At 37.6% G+C, this 19,964-nt stretch overlaps 1 protein-coding gene across 6 annotated transcripts in view; it reads left to right on the top strand.

Moving 5' to 3' along the window:
- Window positions 1–19,964, top strand: part of PATJ (PATJ crumbs cell polarity complex component) — a 356,206-nt gene that overhangs the window by 85,494 nt on the left and 250,748 nt on the right. For all 6 annotated transcript variants that reach the window (XM_038537344.1, XM_038537342.1, XM_038537341.1 and 3 more), the window contains exon 18: window positions 17,048–17,257. In XM_038537344.1, coding sequence (XP_038393272.1) covers window positions 17,048–17,257 — 210 coding nt within the window. The remainder of the gene's footprint in view (window positions 1–17,047; window positions 17,258–19,964) is intronic.

Genomic DNA, 19,964 nt, shown 5'->3' with positions numbered 1-19,964 from the left:
GAGCCTGCCTTCGGCCCAGGGCGTGATTCTGGAGACCCAGGATCAAATCCCACATCAAGCTCCCTGCATGGAGCCTGCTTCTCCCTCTGCCTGTGTCTCTGCCTCTCTCCTTCTCTCTCTCTCTCTCTCTCTGTCTCTCATGAATAAATAAAATCTTTAAAAAAATAAAAACTGCACAGTATTGTTGATGTACAATTATTTAATCAATTTCCTATACTCTGTGTGGGTATTTCAAATGAAGCTGTAATGGATATCTTTGTCATACTGACTTTTGTAGAAAGGTGGGAATAATCCTTGTGATGAATTCCTAGAATTGCTCATTAGAAGAGTACATATCTTTTAAATTTTGGTACATTTTTACTAGATTGCTTGAATGTAACCATTTGTGAGACTCATGTTTTAGACCACTTAAAATTGATGCCTTCTTATGTAGTGTCATTTCTTTAATTATATTATTCTCCTGGAAAACAAAGTGTAAGCAGGTGCCTAATTCATGAATTTGCTAATGGTTTTCCATAATGTGGACAGATTAAGTGATAGCAATATAGAACTATCCATTTTGTTTCAACTTTATATTGGCAGAAATTATTGATTTTTGTAGCTAAAGGGCATACATGGTTTATTTTCAGACAATGCTATTAGTACCCAAAAGTCTATTCCTATTTCTTCTTCCAATTTTAGTCTTGATTATCAGAAAATTGAATTTATAAGTGGAAGGAATGAAGGGTTTTAAGTTTTGCTATTTTTAGGTGGATGCTACTAACAGTACATAGTGTTTACTAACTTGTGGAGGTGCAGTACCTTTATATTCCTATTAGCCGATTAGTTCACAGGATCTAGGATATAGAATTAGATAGGTATCAACATAATTTTAACATATAGTAGTACATCTTTTAGTAATATTAAAAAGTCAGATACAAACCTATTACTATTTCTAGAATCTAAGACATGGAGGACAGTCATGTGTTGTAGGTTACTATATACTTAAACTTTCGTGCTCAAGAGGTCTCATAATACAGACACCAATATCTGGGTTGGTTTTTTCTTTTGTGGTTGTTTTTTGTCTTTTTTTCTTTTTAAGGAGTTCTTTGGGTTCACTTTACCTATGTAGGATTAAGATAGTAAGACTAAGAAAAAAGTCGTCAACCTGCTACTAATGGCAGTGTCCATGTTCTTGCAAATATATCATATAGCTTATTGATGAACAAACCACATATCTGCATTGAAAGGTCACTTTTGCTTAGTGGAACTTGGGACTGATAAAGGCTATATGGTGCCCATCCCTGATTCCTATCCACATTTATTTTTATTAACATCAAAGTACTGTAAGCTCCAGTGCCAACTGAGGTGAAGATTTCTTTTCACAGAGGATTTGCTTCCTTTCCCTCTATGGGAAAGTTCTGTATCCTTTAAATCATTTTAAGCTGCTTCATTTGAAAAATAATTCTTAGTAGTGTGTTCATGGAGTGGTTTGATTGTGGCTAGTGGGGAAATTCTCTTATGGCTTAAAGATTGCTTTTCAAGCCTGCGAAGTGGGTGAATGAAGGGAGCCTACTCCTGGTGTGTGGAGTTTGTAGTGTGCTCAGGATGATGACTGACTTCCAAAAACCACAGTTCAGCAAGACTAAAGGCATCAGGAGACCAGAAGCCACTTAATAAGAGATCAAAGAGGCTGTGTGTATATCAGCTTGAAATCCAGATAGTACAGATCAAAAGCTTGCCTTAGCGAGGCAGCTGCAGGGGGATGAAGTTAGCAGGAGGCCGCAAAGATCTTAAGTCAGGCCTGATGTTGAACTTTGCGGGAATTTCATGGCTCCTCTGGAATACGAATTTGGCAAAAATAAAAAAAATAAAAAAATAAAATAAAATAAATCCCATTGTGTCTAATGGTGGGGAGAGAGAATAGAAGGCAGGCAGCAAATGCTTATCAGATGGTTGGTACTTTCTCATAGGGTGGTTCCTCTTTTAACAAATGTTTCTTAATAACTATTTCTGCTTCATACTAGAAGGCATTGCCGAGCAGATCCTCAAAATGGTATAGCTGTTGTATTACCTTTCATGAGTATTTCACAAGTAGCCAAACTGTAAGTATTAGTGTTTGTGGAACAGCCACAGAAAGCTAAAATAGAGGCAGTAAAGATGCTCAGATTTACTGCAAAACCTGGCAATTACATCTCATGAAATGCTGAACATATTCTAGGAAGTTAGTGGATATCAGTTTAGCTGTGTATCTGCCTCCCATGTAATTAAAAACAGAATAATAATTGTCAAAAAACAAAAACAAAACAAAACAAAACAAAACAAAAAAACGCTGGTCTAGAGGAGAAACTCATTCTCCAGAGCTGTTTCATCACCAGGCTTCACACTACCTCTCTGGGTATGACTATGTTTCAGAAGTCCTCACTTGATTCTGATGTCACCGTCAAGAACCATGGTGATAGATGGCAGTCCTAGCCTCTCCTGCAGTATGGCAGAAAGACTGAGTCAAAAGCACCCAGACATACTGAGAATTTGTTTTCCCAAGGCATGGTGTTTTGCACTGCTCTGCCCTGGTTGTTGCTGCCATTGGGAGCCCGGCAGTGATCCAGAGAGGCCGTGTTCTCCCCAGTGAGGGCCAGGAAGCGGTGCTGCCTCCTTCTGGTACCAAAGGGCCAATTTGTTAATGATGCATGAAAAGGGATTGGCTGCTTGATCTTTACATACCATTTTCTAGGGCTCAGGTATCCCTTTCAGCCGTTTCTTTTCTTTTCTTTTCTTTCCTTTTTTTTTTTTTTTTTTTTTTAAGATTTTCTTTATTTATTCATGAGAGACACACAGAGAGAGGCAGAGACACAGGCAGAGGGAGAAGCAGGCTCCATGCAGGGAGCCCGACATGGGACTTGATCCCAGGACTCCGGGACCATGTCAAAAGCTGAAGGCAGACGCTCAACCATTGAGCCATCCAGGCATCCCATCTTTTGTATTTTCCTTTAGTCTGATAAGATATTCACCCGTGCACCACTGCGCACATATAGGGTGGTTAACAGCACTAGCTGTTAACGAATCAGAAAGGACCAGGATTTTTACTCTGGCTGTGACTCCCTACTAGGACTTTGGACAGGCTTGTTAGTCTTTCTTATTCTTGGTTTACCAAAATAATAATCTCTGAGTTAGAAATAATATTTGCCTTATTAAAAAAATATTTGCCTTATTAAGTTGTAAAGACTAAATAAAAGATGTATATAAATGCCCACACCTTCCTAGGCATAAAAGAACATGTTACCAGTTACTTAAAAATGATGATGATTCTAAAAAATAGAATCTGAAAACACAGGGGCTATACCTGTTACTCATTCTCTCCTTCAAAAAAGATTGTTGTCCATTTAATATAGGCTAGTATGAGGTATATAAAGATGAAAAGAGATATTAAAGGTCTCTGACAAATGTGTATTAAACATTGTCTATGGCAGGCACTGTTCTAGACATGGAGAATATAGTAGTGAACAAAATAAACCATAGATTCCATGTCCTCATGGAGTTTAAATTCAATTGGGAATAGAGAATAAGTGGATAAATAAAGATGTATATACAAAAGGAAACAGATTTGAGAATAACTCTGTGTAATACATTATGGTTTTAGCTGTGCTGGAAGAAAGACTAAGACTGTGATGATTGCTTCTTAGGATTCAGAGGGGCCTCACAGGGAACTGAGGTATGCTTTATAGACAAACAGGTAGTGGACATTCCAGCCACAGGAATGTCCTGGAATTGATTACTTGGTCCTTATTTCAAGTCTTTTTTTTTTTTTTAAGTGGATTTTTTTAAGATGTTATTTATATATTCATGAGAGACACAGAAAAGCAGAGACACAGGCAGAGGGAAAAGCAGGCTCCTCGCAGGGAGCCTGATGTGAGACTCGATCCCAGGACCCCAGGATAATGACCTGAGCCAAAGGCAGACGATCAACCACTGAGCCACCCAGGTGCCCTAAGTGGGTATTACCTATCTAAACTTTTGAATTTTATTCTTTTAATGAAAAATCCTTTCAGAAACTTTGTGTTCTTGTATTTTATTTGGAAAACAGGACTACCATTTTGCATGGTAATAATAGCCTGTAATTATGGATTATGTACTGCTTACTCTGTGTCAGGCATTGCTTAAAACATTGATATATACATAAACCGATTCTTTTTTTTTTTTTTTTTAAGATTTTACTTGTTTATTCATGAGAGAGACAGAGAGAGAGAAGCAGAGACACAGGCAGAGGGAGAAGCAGGCTCCATGCAGGGAGCCTGATGTGGGTCTCGATCCTGGGTCCCCAGGATCAGGCCCTGAGCTGAAGGCAGTGCTAAACCACTGAGCCACCTGGGCTGCCCCCATAAACTGATTCAATCATCCCCACAGCCCCATGAGGTAGGTCCTATAATCATCTTCATTTTATGGCTGAGGAAGCTGATGACAAGAGGTTGAAGAATTTGCTCAGTATCTCCCAGTTAGGGAGTGGAGCTGGGCCCCTAAGTCTGTGCTCTAGCAGTGAAAGTACAGTCTTCAGAGCAGAAACGACACCGATTTTTCATAACTGTGGCTTAACACAATGATAAATGACAAAAAAATTTCCAGTTGTCTTTCCAGAGAAAAATACTTAGTACAATTCCCAAAGATTTACTTGAGATCGTTTCTGAATTCTGTGGTTCCTTGCATTTACGCTCCCCCCGCCCCCCGCCACCCCCACCTGGCCAAAGCTCTTTAGATACCTGTTGACTTTTCTATGGCCAGAGAATACAAATGGCATGTGTTGTGTTCCAGATTTCCCAGCAGCACTCTGTGGCATTTCTCCTGTACGGTTTCAAAGTTGGCAAAATTTTATTGTGCATGTTATATGCTGCTGCATACTACATAGAATTGATTGCCCATTCAGAGATTTTTCTTAAACATCATAGAACTTTTTTCTAAAGAATGAAGGGCATCCTATGTCCTTGATATAGCCATGTGTGTCTGCAAACCTCCCAGGCTGGAGAGAGCTCCTGTCTTTCAGTGTCTGCTCCAAGGGAGAAAAAGGGCTGAGGATACCATACTGCTCTTAAAACTTGTCTTCAGATGCAGAGGTCTACGTATCTGGAGAGGTAGAGAGTCAGCTCTTTATTTTCATTTGTAACTATGTAAGCATGATATCATGAGTGGATTAGTAGTTGATAGCGCTGTTGGTTTAAATCACACAGGCTCAGCTGAGTTCAGAAGACAGTAAACCCAATGGTAATTGTTCACTTCTGAGTCTCATATTTCCTGCTGACTTCTCCATCATCATCTTCACAGTGATAACCATAGAACAGTTAACAGCACTTAGGAAGTGACCTCTATGGACTAAGAAAGTGCCTCATACGACCTGTGTCATTTAATGCTTTGCACAACTCTGTGAAATCTGTACTATTGTTCTTACCACTTAACCAATGAGAAACCCAAGTCTCAGCTAGTATTTGTCAGTGCTTAGGCTGAGAATGATTTATTTGGAAAATGAGAATAAACTCCAAAACTAACATTAGAAAAGCTTTTTCAAGTTTGACATGTCTACACTTTCCCTGCATCATGATAACTTTCAACTAATGTAGTTTTTTCCCTGGATGATATTATGATATTTCTTATGTAAAAATTCACTTTTCTACTTAAAAATTTTTTGGTAAAATATGCATAACGCAAAATTGACCATTTTAGCCACTTTTAAGTGTGCGATTCATAGTGTGAAGTGTAATTACATTTCAAGAAATGTAATTTTAATAGAAGGTGTGACTTTGTGCTTGAGTACTACTGTTTGCCTAGTGGACATGCAGCCAAATGATGGGATTTGTAGGTCAAGAATCATTGTATGGTTTGTTTATTTTTCTTAAAACCAGCAAAAGTCCTGGGCCCGGAGTAAATGGGCAACAATTACAGCATGACAAAAATGTTCAAGATATAAAACATTCAAGCAACAGATCTAATATCCAAGGGAAAAAAATTGAATCGGAGGCTAGAAAGGGATCAGAAGTAAGAAATAGTCTTCAAGAAGTAATTTCCACGGGACTCCTGCTTGAACCATTTAAATTATTATGGCGCTTAAAATAGACTTTAAAGTACCAAGCTATGCAGAATAAAATTATGTGCAAGCTTATGTATTTTCTTTCCTTTTTACAATATATTTTGATTTTTTTTGCAAGTTTCTCTGTCCACTTCTCTTCCACTGCACTTTTAATTGCCTGACATGCTGTGCTTACTGTGCTGCTTGGGGACTGTTTAGTTCTATGCATGATGCATGGAGAAATCTATTCTTAATGCCTAATAGTATTTAGGAAGTAATAAGACACAAGGAGCCAGGAACCATATCAGTTTAATCTATCTTGAGTGCACTGAATGTATTTTGTGGGTACTTTGAACATGATGGTGTTGCGGTAATTGGTATGATTTGTGTAATACTTGGCTATATTATAAAATAGTTAAAAATGGGATTAGATTCTGATAAGGTAGCTTGTTCATTATTCATTAAATCATCTATTTATTGCCTTGCATTCACTAAAAATACATTTATTTCTCTTTCCTAAAAGTAAATGCTTAGCTTGTTGGTCAAATCAGAAGCTCTTTTAGTATAATTAATTACATTTCACTATCTTAAACAAGAACTATCCTGGTGATTTTAATTCAGCTAATAGTCCCCGACATGTATTTTGATGCAATCTAAAAATGGCAAAGGAAAAAAAAAAGTTGTTTTAAGGTTCAGCATATAAAAAAAGGGCATATGTCATAAATACTTTGTTTTATGTTTTGTTTCAGTGGTACAATACCCAGCAAGTTAGATCTTGTGTAGTCAGTGGCCTTTTTTTTTTAAAGATTATTTATTTATTCGTTCATTCATTCATTCATTCATTCATGAGAAACACGGGGGGGGGGGAGAGAGAGAGAGAGGCAGAGACACAGGCAGAAGGAGAAGCAGCCTCCATGCAGGGAGCCCGACGTGGGACTCGATCCTGGGTCTCCAGGTCAGGCCCTGGGCTGAAGGCAGCGCTAAACTGCTGAGCCACCCGGGCTGCCCGTCAGTGGCTTTTTTATGAGTTCTTAAAAGACATCACCAACAAAAATCATACCATATTTGTGACCATAGTGTGCATCTTTTTCATTACTGATGCCATGTTTCGAATTAACTTCCATCATTCCCTACTTCTTATAGTGGTTTTCTGAAATGTTTTGGTAGAAATTAATGACAAATTTGACTCAAGATACTCTGTCAAATTTAGTTATGGGATTTTGGAGTTGGGGAAACAGATTCTAACTGTCATGTTCTCGTTTTACAGTTGAGGAAACTGACCCAGAGAAATGAACTTGTGAAATTATATACGGTCAGGCTGGCACCAAGCTGGGACTCAAAACTTGTCCCCTGACTTTTAATCTACACCCATCCTACCACTAGTGGAGCGAATCACTGTCTTCCTTGTCTTTCTCTCCTATGTACATTTTCTCCCCTAAAAAAATAATCTTTGGATTCTGTTTCCTGATTGACGTTTGCTCACAATGGAAATTTTAACTCATGCCAGCTGTACATCAGAGCTTCTGCAGATCCCTGTTTTTCCTTTAAGATATATATTTGTGTGTGTGCATGTGTGTATGTGTGTGTGTAAAAGAACCTTTCCTTTGCCTTTGTACCAGTTCGTTCTTCCACCTACCTCCAGGATGGAAGAGTTAGTGGTCTTCTTTTTAAATACATTGGTTTCTTTCAGTATTCTCCATTTTAGTAACTTCCTTGATATCTTATTTTGAAAATTTACTTGTGAATTTATTTAGATTTTAACTCAATACTCTTCAGTTCAAATAATGCCACATTTAAGAGTATACCCTTCAAGAAACAAGCATTTGCTACTGGTTGTTGCTTTTTCTCAGTTAACCATTGTTGAGTTGGAGTAATTCTCTTATCAAATATTCCATAGCTATCTACCTCATGTTTTCCAGAAATTAATGCATGTCGATCCTTTAAAATTATCTTTAAAGTATATTTCCCCACACTTCTATAAAGTGTGAATAAATATTTGTGGAGTTAGGCTCAGCAGCCTCATTTTGTGATACTGTACACCACAATACTGAATTCATTGATTAGGACATGTGTTCATTTGTAGAGCACTTTTTATTTCTTAATTGTTTGAAGTTGTTTTCTCAAACTTTTTTTTGCAATCATTCCATTTTGGTGACAGACTCCAGTAATAGAGAAGAACAGTTATTTTGGTGTGGTGACCTATTCAGCAGCACAGAATTTTAAGAACTAATTTGAGTAATTAAATATAGGATTAAAACTATGTGACTTAACCATATTTCTTATCATGAGTTTACTGTAGGCCACCTTTATGTTTTAATAAACTCAGTTGACAATAAGTATCAAAAATTATCAGATAAAATAATTTATACACAATTTTTTAAATTTTTATTTATTCATGAGAGACACAGAGAGAGAGACAGAGAGAGACAGAGACAGAGGCAGAGGGAGAAGCAGGCTCCGTGTAGGGAGCCCGATGGGGGACTCGATCCCAGGTCTCCAGGATCACGCCCTGGGCTAAAGGCGGTGCTAAACCACTGAGCCACCTGGGCTTCCCCTATGCACAATTTTTTTTATTATTGAAGTGTAGTTGATGTACGATGTTATGTTTCAGGTGTGCAACATAGTGATTAGACGATTCTGTATATTTCTCATTGCTAACCATGATGTATAGCCACTATCTGTCTTCATACAATGTTACTACAATCTTATTGACTATATTCTGTGTCCCCTACTTTTTATTTCCATGACTTATTTTATCACTGGAAGTTTGTACCTCTTAATCTCTTTCACCTATTTTACTGATTTCCCCTCCTACCTCCCCTCTGGCAGTTCTCTGTATTTGAGAGTCTGTTTGTTTAATTTATTTTTTATAAAAATATGAGTAATCATATGGTATTTGTCATTTTGTGTCTTATTTATTTCTCTTAGCATAATGCCCTCTAGGTTCATTGATGTTGTCAAAAAATGGCAAGATTTCATTTTTTTATGAGTGAGTAATATTCCAGTGTGTGTGTGTATGTATCACATTTTCTTTATCCATTCATCTACTGATGAACACTTGCATTGTTTTCACATCTTGGCTGTTGTAAATCCCAGAGGAGGATTACTGGATCATAGGGTTATTTTTTTTTTTTTTTAGGGTCTTTATTTTTTTTAGAGAACCTCCATACTGTTTTTGCATAGTGGTTGTACCAATTTTCATTTGAACCAATAGTGTATGAGGGTTCCCTTTTCTCTACATCCTTGCCAACACTTGTCATTTCTTATCTTTTTGATTCTAGCCATTCTTACTAGTGTATGATACCTCATTGTGGTTTTGATTTGCATTTCCCTGATGATTAGTGATGTTGAGCATCTTTTCCTGTATCTGTTGGCCATCTGTATATGTTCCTTAGGAAAATGTCTATTCAAGTCCTATATCTATTTTTTTTTAATTTATTTAGAGTGGGGGAGAGGCAAAGGGGAGAGGAATAGAGAGAATCTTAAGCAGGCACCACATCCAGCATGGAACCCCATGGGGAGCTTGATCTCATGACCCTGAGATCATGACCTGAACCAAAATCAAGTTGGATACTTAACTGACCAAGCCACCCAGGCAGCACTATCTTTTTAAAATCAGATTGGTATTTGATGTTGAGTTGTATAAGTTTTTTATATATTCTGGATAGTAACCCCTTATCAGATATAACATTTGCAAACACCTTGCATTTGGTAAGTTGCCTTTTTGTTTTGTTGATGGTTGTGTTTACTGTGCTAAAGTTTTTATTCTGGTATAGTCCTGGTGGTTTATATTTGCTTTTGTTTCCCTTGCCTGAGGAGACATATCCATAAATACATTGGTTAGGCTGATGTCTAAGAGATTACAGCCTGTGTTTTAGGAGTTTTATGATTGCAGGCCTCACATTTAGGTCTTTAATCCCTTTTGAATTTATTTTTGTGTATGGTGTAAGAAAATGGTCCAGTTTCTTTTTTTTTTTTTTTTTTTTAATTTATGATAGTCACAGAGAGAGAGAGAGAGAGGCAGAGACACAGGCAGAGGGAGAAGCAGGCCCAATGCACCGGGAGCCCGACGTGGGATTCGATCCCGGGTCTCCAGGATCGCGCCCTGGGCCAAAGGCAGGCGCCAAACCGCTGCGCCACCCAGGGATCCCAGTCCAGTTTCATATAGTGTGTAGCTGTCCGGTTTTCCCAACACCATTTATTAAAAAGACTATTTTTTCCCTAGTGTATATTCTTGCATCTTTCATCACAGATTAATTGGCCATACCAGCATGGGTTTATTTTCAGGTTCTCTATCCTGTTCCATTGATCTACTAGACACAAATTTTTTTTTAATTTTTTTTTCTTTAATTATTTATGATAGTCACACACACACAGAGAGAGAGGGGCAGAGACACAGGCAGAGGGAGAAGCAGGCTCCATGCACCGGGAGCCCGACATGGGATTCGATCCCGGGTTTCCGGGATCGTGCCCTGGGCCAAAGGCAGGCGCCAAACCGCTGCACCACCCAGGGATCCCGACACAATTTTTATCTGAAATAAAATATGGTCTCTTTGACATTCTGCTGTCAAAATTCCTATGCTATTTCCTTAATGCGTTTACAATTTAGGGTTTTGAATACAGAATTTTAAAATCCAAAAGTTCTTTATTTTGAATCCATGTAGTTAAGTCCTTGTTTACATCTTGATTTCTGTTTTTTTCTGCATTAGAGTAACACTGTAAAGCGTATAAATGTTGAATGTCAGGACAATCCATAGTATAGGTCTCATGTTCTTCTTTAAAAAATACCTCTTGGGGTGCCTGGGTGTCTTAGTGGTTGAGCTTCTGCCTTTGGCTCAGGTTGTGATCTGGGATCCTGGGATTGAATCCCACACTGGGCTCCCCGTGGGGAGACTACTTCTCCTCCTGCCTGTGTCTCTGCCTCTCTGTGGTGTCTCTCATGAATAAATAAATAAAATCTTTAAAAAAAAATACCTCTTACTGATGGACTGCCAATTTTATTAAATGTGACCCCTATTCTTGTTCATTTCTTCTGTCTCCTATTTATATAACATTTGTCTTCCCATGCCCTTCTATTGAGCTTGCCATGTTTGGTCGTGCATATTTGTAGTTTTCCTTATGGACCAGGTTCCTGGCTAGAGCTCCCCACATCTTCAGGTTGATATCTATCTCTCACAGAGCCCACATTTCAACTGAACCACTATTCTGCCCCAGGTGCTACCCCTGCACCTTGTCTTAGTTCATGATTCTGATCTCTTTGATCTGTGGGAATGTACACAAATATTCATGTACTGCATTTTATAGACCCTGCAGAAACTTTGAATCCCATCCATTTGGACTAATTATTGTCACATGTTTATATCCTGTTCATTAACGTTGTCCCTAGCTCACCAAATGAGTAGATTCTTGAGAAAGCAGATATAAATTAAAATTTGGCAAACAAATACATGTTTTATTTGTATGTTTAGCAAAGCTGAATATTCTGTGCTAACTTTATCAGCTAGGTACTGAAATGTAACCCTGTAGAGGCCAAGTGTGATAAACATTTAGCCATGCTGCACATTCTGTGCTAACTTCATCAGCTAGGTATTGAAATATAAACCTGTAGTGGCCAAGTGTGATAAATAAGACTCAGTTTACATACTTTGGCAAGGTAATAAATGTATCTTCTATCACTTTGCCTTCTTTCAATATTAATTCATTTGGCAAATACCTGAAGATAGAGAAGCTGCATCACCTAAAGGCTAAAAGCATAAACTCTGGAACTTGACCAGCTGGTTTAAATTCTGGTTCTGCCATTTATCAACTGTGTGCCTTGGTTAATTTTCCTCTTAGTTTTCTCATCTTGAAAATAGGGATGATAGTGGTACCTACCTCATGGTGGTTTGAAGATTAAATGAATTCTAATAAGTAAGATTCCTAGGACATACCTGTCATGGCAAGAACTGAGTAAGTGCTAACTGTTGTTCTTACTCACCTATGATGGGATGTATTTTTTGCCTTTGATATACTTAACAGTCCAGTAAGGAGAGAGAAACTAAATAGTTTCAGTCATTCAATATTTCAGCTACCATTGAGTACCTTCCAAGTGGTGGTCACTATAGTAGGTCCTGGAAATAAAGCAATAAATAAGCAAACATACCCTTGCTCTTGTGAAGCTTATTTTTAGTAGGTAGCACAGTTAAAATAATTTCTGTAAAATGTCAAGTGTTATAATAGAGAAAAAGCAAGGTGCTATGGATGCATCTAGACCCAACTTATTCTAGGAGGTATGGGACAGCAAGGAAAACTCTATTATTACAAGTGCTATATGAAGTCCTCTTTTGGATTTAGGGATATCACAGAGTAGAAAGTTCCTTAGTCAGCTTTGAGGAGAGTCAGGGAAGCTTCTTATTAGTGGACACACACTTGAGCTGACTCTGGTAGCAAAGATGTAGAGAAGTGGCAATGGGGCAGGGAAAGTATTCCTGGCAGATGGAATGGTTTGTAGGATGTCACGAAGCATGTTAGAGCATTTCACCATCCCTGGATTTCAGTAGTTCTGTATTGTTGGGACAATGTGTGGGGCAAATGGGGATGGGCATTGGTATGTATGGGGAAAAGCAAGAGGAGTTTACGTTAATCGGCAGATCTGAGGGAGTTGCTCTATCAAGCAGCTAGGACTTGATCTTGAAGGCAATTATGTGTCACTGAAATGTTTTAAACAGAGAAGAAATTGTGATTACATTTTTATTTTGTTTTTGAATTATTTTTTAAAAGATATATTTATTCATTTTAGAAGAGCGCATACGATCAGGGGGAGGGATAGAGAGAGGGAGAGAGAATCCCAAGAAAGAGTCAGCCATTTAACTGACTGAGCCACCTAGGTTCCCCAATTTTTATTTTTTTAGAGAGAGAGCATGTGCTTGGGCAGAGGCGTGGAGAGGGTGGGCAGTGGGAGAGGGGGAGAGAGAGAATCTTAAGCAGGCTTTGTACCCAATGCAAAGCCTCATGCAGTGCTCCATCTCACCACCCTGAGATCATGACCTGAGCCCAAATCAAGAGTTGATGCTTAACTAAATGAGCCACCCAGGAGCCTCAGGTTTTTATTTTTAACAATCATTCTGTTATCTCTGTGGAAAATAGACTGATGGAGGCAAGATTGAAGACTGGGAGATTAGCAGTTGCCCAGGCAAGAAATGATGAGAAACTAAACCAAGGTAGTGGCAGCGGAAATGGAGAGAAAGAGTCAGACAGAGAAAATAGAAGATCAAATTGACATGCCTTTGCTAGCAACTCAGTGGAAGGGTGGGGGGAGAGGCATTAAGTGAATGCTTGGGTATATATGGTAATGCCAGTCAGGGATTATGGGAGGAGAGGAGTCTGTCAACTTGGATTTCCCCCGACATGAAAACATCCTGTGTTTATAATATCAAACATTAGCGTCACTTCAGCAAATCTCAAAAATTCTTATATGCACTTTTCTTTAGGCAGGTGAGGTGATTGTATTCACTTGTGAGACAGAGCAGTTATCTGGGTTCTCGGGATTTCATAGTTTTAAGTAGTGAGAAGAATTCAAGTCAGATCTCCTGTCTTCTGAGGGAGGTTAACTGTTCTTAATTGATTGTAGGAGTTAGATAATATTTTTACGAGCTGTAGGGAACAACTTTCATAAATGGTTGAGATGAGGCAGACATGTGGGATACTGTTATAACATGTATAATAATATAAGGCTTTTGAATAAAGAAAAAATCCTTCAGAAGCAAAAGGTTAGCATAGTAAGATGCTGTTTCTTGTGTTCTGTGATTAGTCTTTAGCGCCCTCTATTGACTGCTTAGTCTAAAGCAATGTCTTGATACTGGAAAACCGTGTTCCTTGCAGTGTTATTTACCAAAACTGGAAGAATTAGAGGTATTAAAATTGTGATAAAAGATGATAAAAACTAATGGAGACTTTAAAAAAATTGCATGGGATCTGGAAGTTGGGTAGAGGTCTTAAGAAATATCGTTGTAACATTTCGTTTGCTACAACATGAGTATGCTACTGTGGGCTAGATTTTCAGAAAACAGATCTTCCTGATGACAAGTAGGCTAAATCAGGCTGGTTTTTCAGCATTTTTTATGCAGCAAAGCCTCAAGAATAGTAGTCGCCTCAGTAGGCAGTAGCAGCTGCTCTTTTTCCATAGTGCGGCTGCTACATGTGATGACCATGAAAGGAAATGACCGTTGCTCATTAAAGCAACTTCATTCAGCTATGTGGGAAATCACACAGAAAAGTCATCCCAGAAAATGAAATAGTGATTATACATAATGGGGCATCTTCAGAAGTGGATAGTTTGTCTTTTTTTTTTTTTTTTAAATGACAAAGGAGCTACCCTTGAGATCTCTCTTCCAGGAGAGAGGGTGGTAGATTAGACCTAGTGTTGAGAATAACTAGAGGTCTAAGCCTGAATAAATTTTAGTAAGCAAGCACACCTGGAACTAGTTTAAGGTCTAAAGAAGACTGTACTTTGTCTAAATGAATGCTCACCATGACTTTTCTATAATAAGGGAAATCTATTAATCGTTCTATTTCTGTTATTGCCTGGTTAATCTTTCTTTGAAATGTTTCTATCATTTCAGCTGGTTGCATTTTGAAAACCTATTCACCTAGTCAGGGCAAAAATAGTACTTTCTGATTTGGTGTTACATGAAACCGCAGAGATTGCTTGCACCAAGTTAGTGAAATCATTTATTTGCTTTTGGTATATTTTACTGTTGCAATTTTCTCTAAGAAAGTTTAGTAATTATTAATATGAAGTAATGCTAGCTGCTTTCTGTGCATTTCATGAGGGGAATATACTATTATGTAGTTTCCCTTCCCCCCTAATAAAAAAGCCTTTCATCACAAACTGACATCCTAAATGAAGGACATAATTGTACAGCTTATTTATTAGTGTGTCAAACTTAAAATGTAATGGTTTCATATTTCAGAATGAAAAGTGTGTTGTGATTCATGGTTGCCGGTGACAAAATAGACAGCTCTTTTATATCTGCACTGATTGCCTGCTGATATACCACTGTACTTTTTTTTTTGTTCTTTTCTTTTCTCTTCCTATGCAATAGCTCCCTCTACTTGAAAATATTGGTGTAATTATAGTTTAACAGTATGTACTTTATTAGTGAGTACTCGTGACTATTTTTACTTTCTATCCTCCTCATAAATATGAGGTGTTATACATCAGAGCGTGTTAAAACATTTATCAAGAGTCTCTTGACCTTAGAGCAGAAAAGCAAGGTTAAGGAAAGTAAGATAAGTTGTATTTGAAGGCATTTTTTTGAAAAGATTTTATTTATTTATTCATAAGAGACACACAGAGAGAGGCAGAGACATAGAAGCAGGTTCCATGCAGGGAGCCTGGTGAAGGATTCAAATCTCGGGACTGCAAAATCACACCAGAGCCGAAGGTAGATGCTCAACCACTGAGCCACCCAGGCGTCCCTGACGGCATTTTTCAAGGAATTAGCTATGTAGCTTTTGTTGATTTAAATATATTTGGTTAAAATTCCATACAGGACTTAAAAATGAACCTTGATTTCTGAAACAGAGATGAAAAGTTCGTCAGCAAACTTCAAAAGAACCATCAACCAATTGAAACTGACAAAACCTAGAACTTGGCAGATTCTCACTTTGCTAATTTCATAGTTGTCATATTTTTTTTTAAGATTTTATTTATTTATCCATGAGAGACACAGAGAGAGGCAGTGACGTAGGCAGAGGGAGAAGCAGGCTCCCCACGGAGTCCCGATGTGGTGCTTGATCCTGAGACCCCCGGAATCATGCCCTGAGCTAAAGGCAGATGCTCAACCCCTATTCCATAGTCTTCTGATTCTAACACAAAGCATGACCATTTCTCTCTAATTTGTTGGGAAGGGTTCAACAGTGGTAAAATCTCATGTTACTACATCTTGCCTTTGTGGAACAGTATGTGCATAATGAAACAATAAGAAGAAAATAGACAGAAAAACAAGTGTTACGACTGTGATTTGATTATTTTCTCTCCCCTTTACTAAATTTGAGGCTTAGTAATTGTACCATTATTTAATGTGGAGCAAGTGGCAGAGCATGGTGGTCAAGAGTAAGGACTTAGGAGCCTGACTGGGTAAGTTTGAATCCTAGCTCTGCCACTTACCACATGGGTAATCTTGGCAAGTTTCCTCAACTTTCTAAGTGATAGTTCCCTCATCTGCAGAAACAGACAAGTAGTAATAAAACACTTAAAATAGAGCTTGACACATAGTGAGTGCTATATATCAGTGTCTAATAAAATAAAAAATAATGGGCTATAAATTGATTCTTATTAGCCAAATGTATTTATTGAATGTCAACATTATCTTCAGTGCTACTTAAGAAAAATAGGGCTCTCTCAGTGGATGGCAGTTATTTTCACGTTGGTTTTGTTCATGAAGGAACACTCATTTTCTTGTATTGGAACAGTTCTCACCTAGGGGTCCCTATGCCATGTTACAATTTATATATTATAAATTATATTATTTTTAAACTTCTTTTTGCATACAGTAGACTATTGCATGGATTTCATATCTTTTTTGAACTCCATTGATTTAGCAAGAGGATTTTACAGTGGTGGAATACATAAAAATGAAGCATCATTTACCATAGTATACTTCTCCTAGAGCCTACTTACTATCCAAGAGCAGACTTGTCTTTGGTCCCTAATATGACTATGCTTGAGGATATCAGAGAATATTGCTCAACTGTCACCAGACTTCTTATGGTCCAACAAATATCAGTCACTGAAAGTTTAAAGAAGTATGTATTTGAACCCTTTTAGACATGTAACTGAAATTAAGATTATGCTCCCACCTTGATGTAAGCTGATACTTATGTGGATATGTAGAGTGATATTGTAGTAGATTTTGACTTCTTTGGAAGAATTTCACCAGAATGCTGGATACCTAATGTAAATAGTTAAATGAGGTTCATGAGTCTATGTGTTTTCAGAAACTGACTTATTTTTCTTCTTGACTTGATCCTTAGGACCCTTTAGATCCCACAAGGTCAGTGATTGTGATCCGCTCCCTGGTGGCAAATGGTGTTGCAGAAAAAGGGGGAGAGCTGTTACCTGGAGACCGTCTGGTCTCAGTTAATGAATATTGTTTGGAAAACACCACACTTGCTGAAGCTGTTGAAGTGTTGAAAGCTGTGCCACCAGGCATTGTACACCTTGGCGTCTGTAAGCCTTTGGTGGTAAGTGTTCAATTTTGTTAATATAAGATGTGATAATAGTGTAATAGTTAAGAATGGATTTTGGAGACAAATGCACCTGGTTTTGAATCCCTGTTCCACTGCTTAATCTGTGTGTGTCCTAATATAAATTTCTTATTTCCTTAACTTAAAAAATTAAAAACACAATGTCTATCTCATAAGGTTTTGGGGACTAAAGATTATATTCATCAAGTGCTTACATATTATATAAATAGTAGCTGCTAACATTAATAGTCCTACTACCTACCACTTTTACTACTATTTTTATCTTCGTGATTTTAACACAGATTTGTAAGTTCTCATCACATCCCTTATTATGTAAATTAAAATAAGTCTATGCATTTTAACTTTCACTTGGGAATGATGTTGAAATGGCATGACAAGTTGAAATCCAGTTAACTATATCATTTTAACCATAGGCAATGAGATATTAATATGCTTTTCTGTCCATCAAAGTGCCTCATAACCCCTAGCATCTAGCATTCTATGTGGTCAAACCATCTTGAAGTTCTCTTACTGCTTAATCTTATGTACTGGGTCAAATTAATGTTTAAGACTGAGGGTTGCACTACAATTAGGGTGCTTTTAAGGTTCCTCAATGCAACAAAATACTTGATGATGATAATTTGCAAGGAGTATGAAAATACTGAGTGTTTATTTTATGTCAGTATTTTAAAACCTTTACATGTATTAACTAACTTAATCCTTCTGGCAACTTTAAGAAGTGGTCCTTTTGTTAGCCTCATTACAGATGAGAGCCCATCAAGATACAGAATTGAGCAATTTATCCAAGGGGATGTAATGAGTCAGGGCAGAGTTGGAATATAAATTCAAGTGGCTTCAGACTCTCTGCTCTTAGCCACAGTGCTAAATATTTAACTCGTTGCAAAACAGATAGATGGTCCTAGTAGAGTACTAGACTGGATTTCAAGAAACCTGGATTCTGTTTCTGGCTTTCCTATGAGCTAGCCTAATGGGTTTCAATGCAAAGGTATATAATATATATAAGAATCACTTGGGAGATGGTTAATATGTAGTTTCCCAGGTCCTACCCTCAGATTCTCATCTAGTAATTGTATGTGTTATTTAGGGATCTGCCTCTTCAGTGAGTCACTCATGTAATTTTGATGCAGAATTTCATATTTTGAGAAACATTCTGTTAGTAATTTGATAATAGGTATACCACTTTTCTTCTCTGAGCCTATTTTTTCATCTCTGAAAAGACTGAACAAGATTAGAGGACTCCTAAAATCTTTCTAAACTCTAAGATTTTTTTATTCTATGAAATAATATATACTATATGAATATGTCAACATACTACATATGTCTATATATATAGGTAGATATAGATAAATGTGTTCATTTATAGATATATAGATATATTGATATAAATAGATGCCTGTGTTACACAGAGTATTTATGCATTGGGGAACTCAACATGGCCTTCATGAATTCCCCATAGAAATCCCAGTATGTTTATACTATCAGACACTCTAAATATTTCAAAATGGAGTATAATAGCTAATTAAGTTCTTAACTTTGTATTCTATATTTGGTGTATGGGTATTGCCATAGTCAACATGAGACACCATGAGATGCCTGGTTTGATTTCTGGACAAATTAAGTTATGAGGAGAAACTTGATATTTTTATGGGGATCTCATCTTCTTGTTATTTTGGTTGTGGGGGAAATTTTGTCTAGATTTTCCCTGATGATAACTTGCCTGATTATTTGGGCTGCTAGAGGAAATCCCAAACTATTTTATGTCCTGAAGGACTTAACCACCATGATTTTACTCTGAAGCAGTTTAGGGAAGTGTCAGGTGGTATAAAAAAAAAAAAACAAAAACAAAACAGAGCTTAGTTACTAGCTGGGTGTAGATTCCTGTGCTATTTCTGGCAGATGTAGAGCTGCAGAGACGTCAGGATATCAGAGCCACATTATGAAAGGGTTTTGGAATGTAGTAATTGTGAGGTGGACCTTTGCATAGGCTTCCCTCAGTGAGTAGAAGATTTCCAGGATACTTGGGGAATGGGGAGCCACAAAAGAGATGAAAACAAAGGTCACTTTCAGGACTGTATAAAATTCTTAGTGGAATTACCACTAATTCCTTTTTTAACATCTGGGTGCCTTTAGCAAAACTGTTTGCTCCTGAACTGTAAATAGTGGTGCATGGATCTTCCCTGTGGTCTCTGTCTCTCTTGTGGTCCACTTGGTGGCCAGTTATCTGATCACATAATATTTACTGAGCATTCATTCAGTCCTCTGTGGAAGTGGGGTGGAAAGTGTGAAGAAGGTGGCCCAAAATCAGCTCAGGCCAGAAAGACTATGAATGTATAAAAGTTAGGAGAACCCAATTTTTTATTAAGTCGTATATTACATAGATTATACATTGCCTATATAATGTATTTAATAATATACATTTTTACATTAACATTACATTAATGGGGCTTATCTTCTCTTTTCTGCAAATTAATATCAAATATACCAGATCTGAAAAATGAATGAACGACTTTAAAAACTGCTTTGCATCTTCAAAACTAATAGGTCAGAACTGGCAATGGAGTTGTTGAGCCAGACAGCCATGGGTTTTTTGCTTACTTCTGTGATTTGTAAGGCTGTGTGCCCTTGGGCCAGTTATTGAACCTCACCAGCTCCCACGTTTTTGTGTAATAAGATGGGGATTGCA

Source organism: Canis lupus, chromosome 5 (assembly GCF_011100685.1).
Source record: "Canis lupus familiaris isolate Mischka breed German Shepherd chromosome 5, alternate assembly UU_Cfam_GSD_1.0, whole genome shotgun sequence".
In the NCBI taxonomy this organism is placed as follows: domain Eukaryota; kingdom Metazoa; phylum Chordata; class Mammalia; order Carnivora; family Canidae; genus Canis; species Canis lupus.
This window is presented reverse-complemented; position numbering and strand designations above follow the sequence as displayed.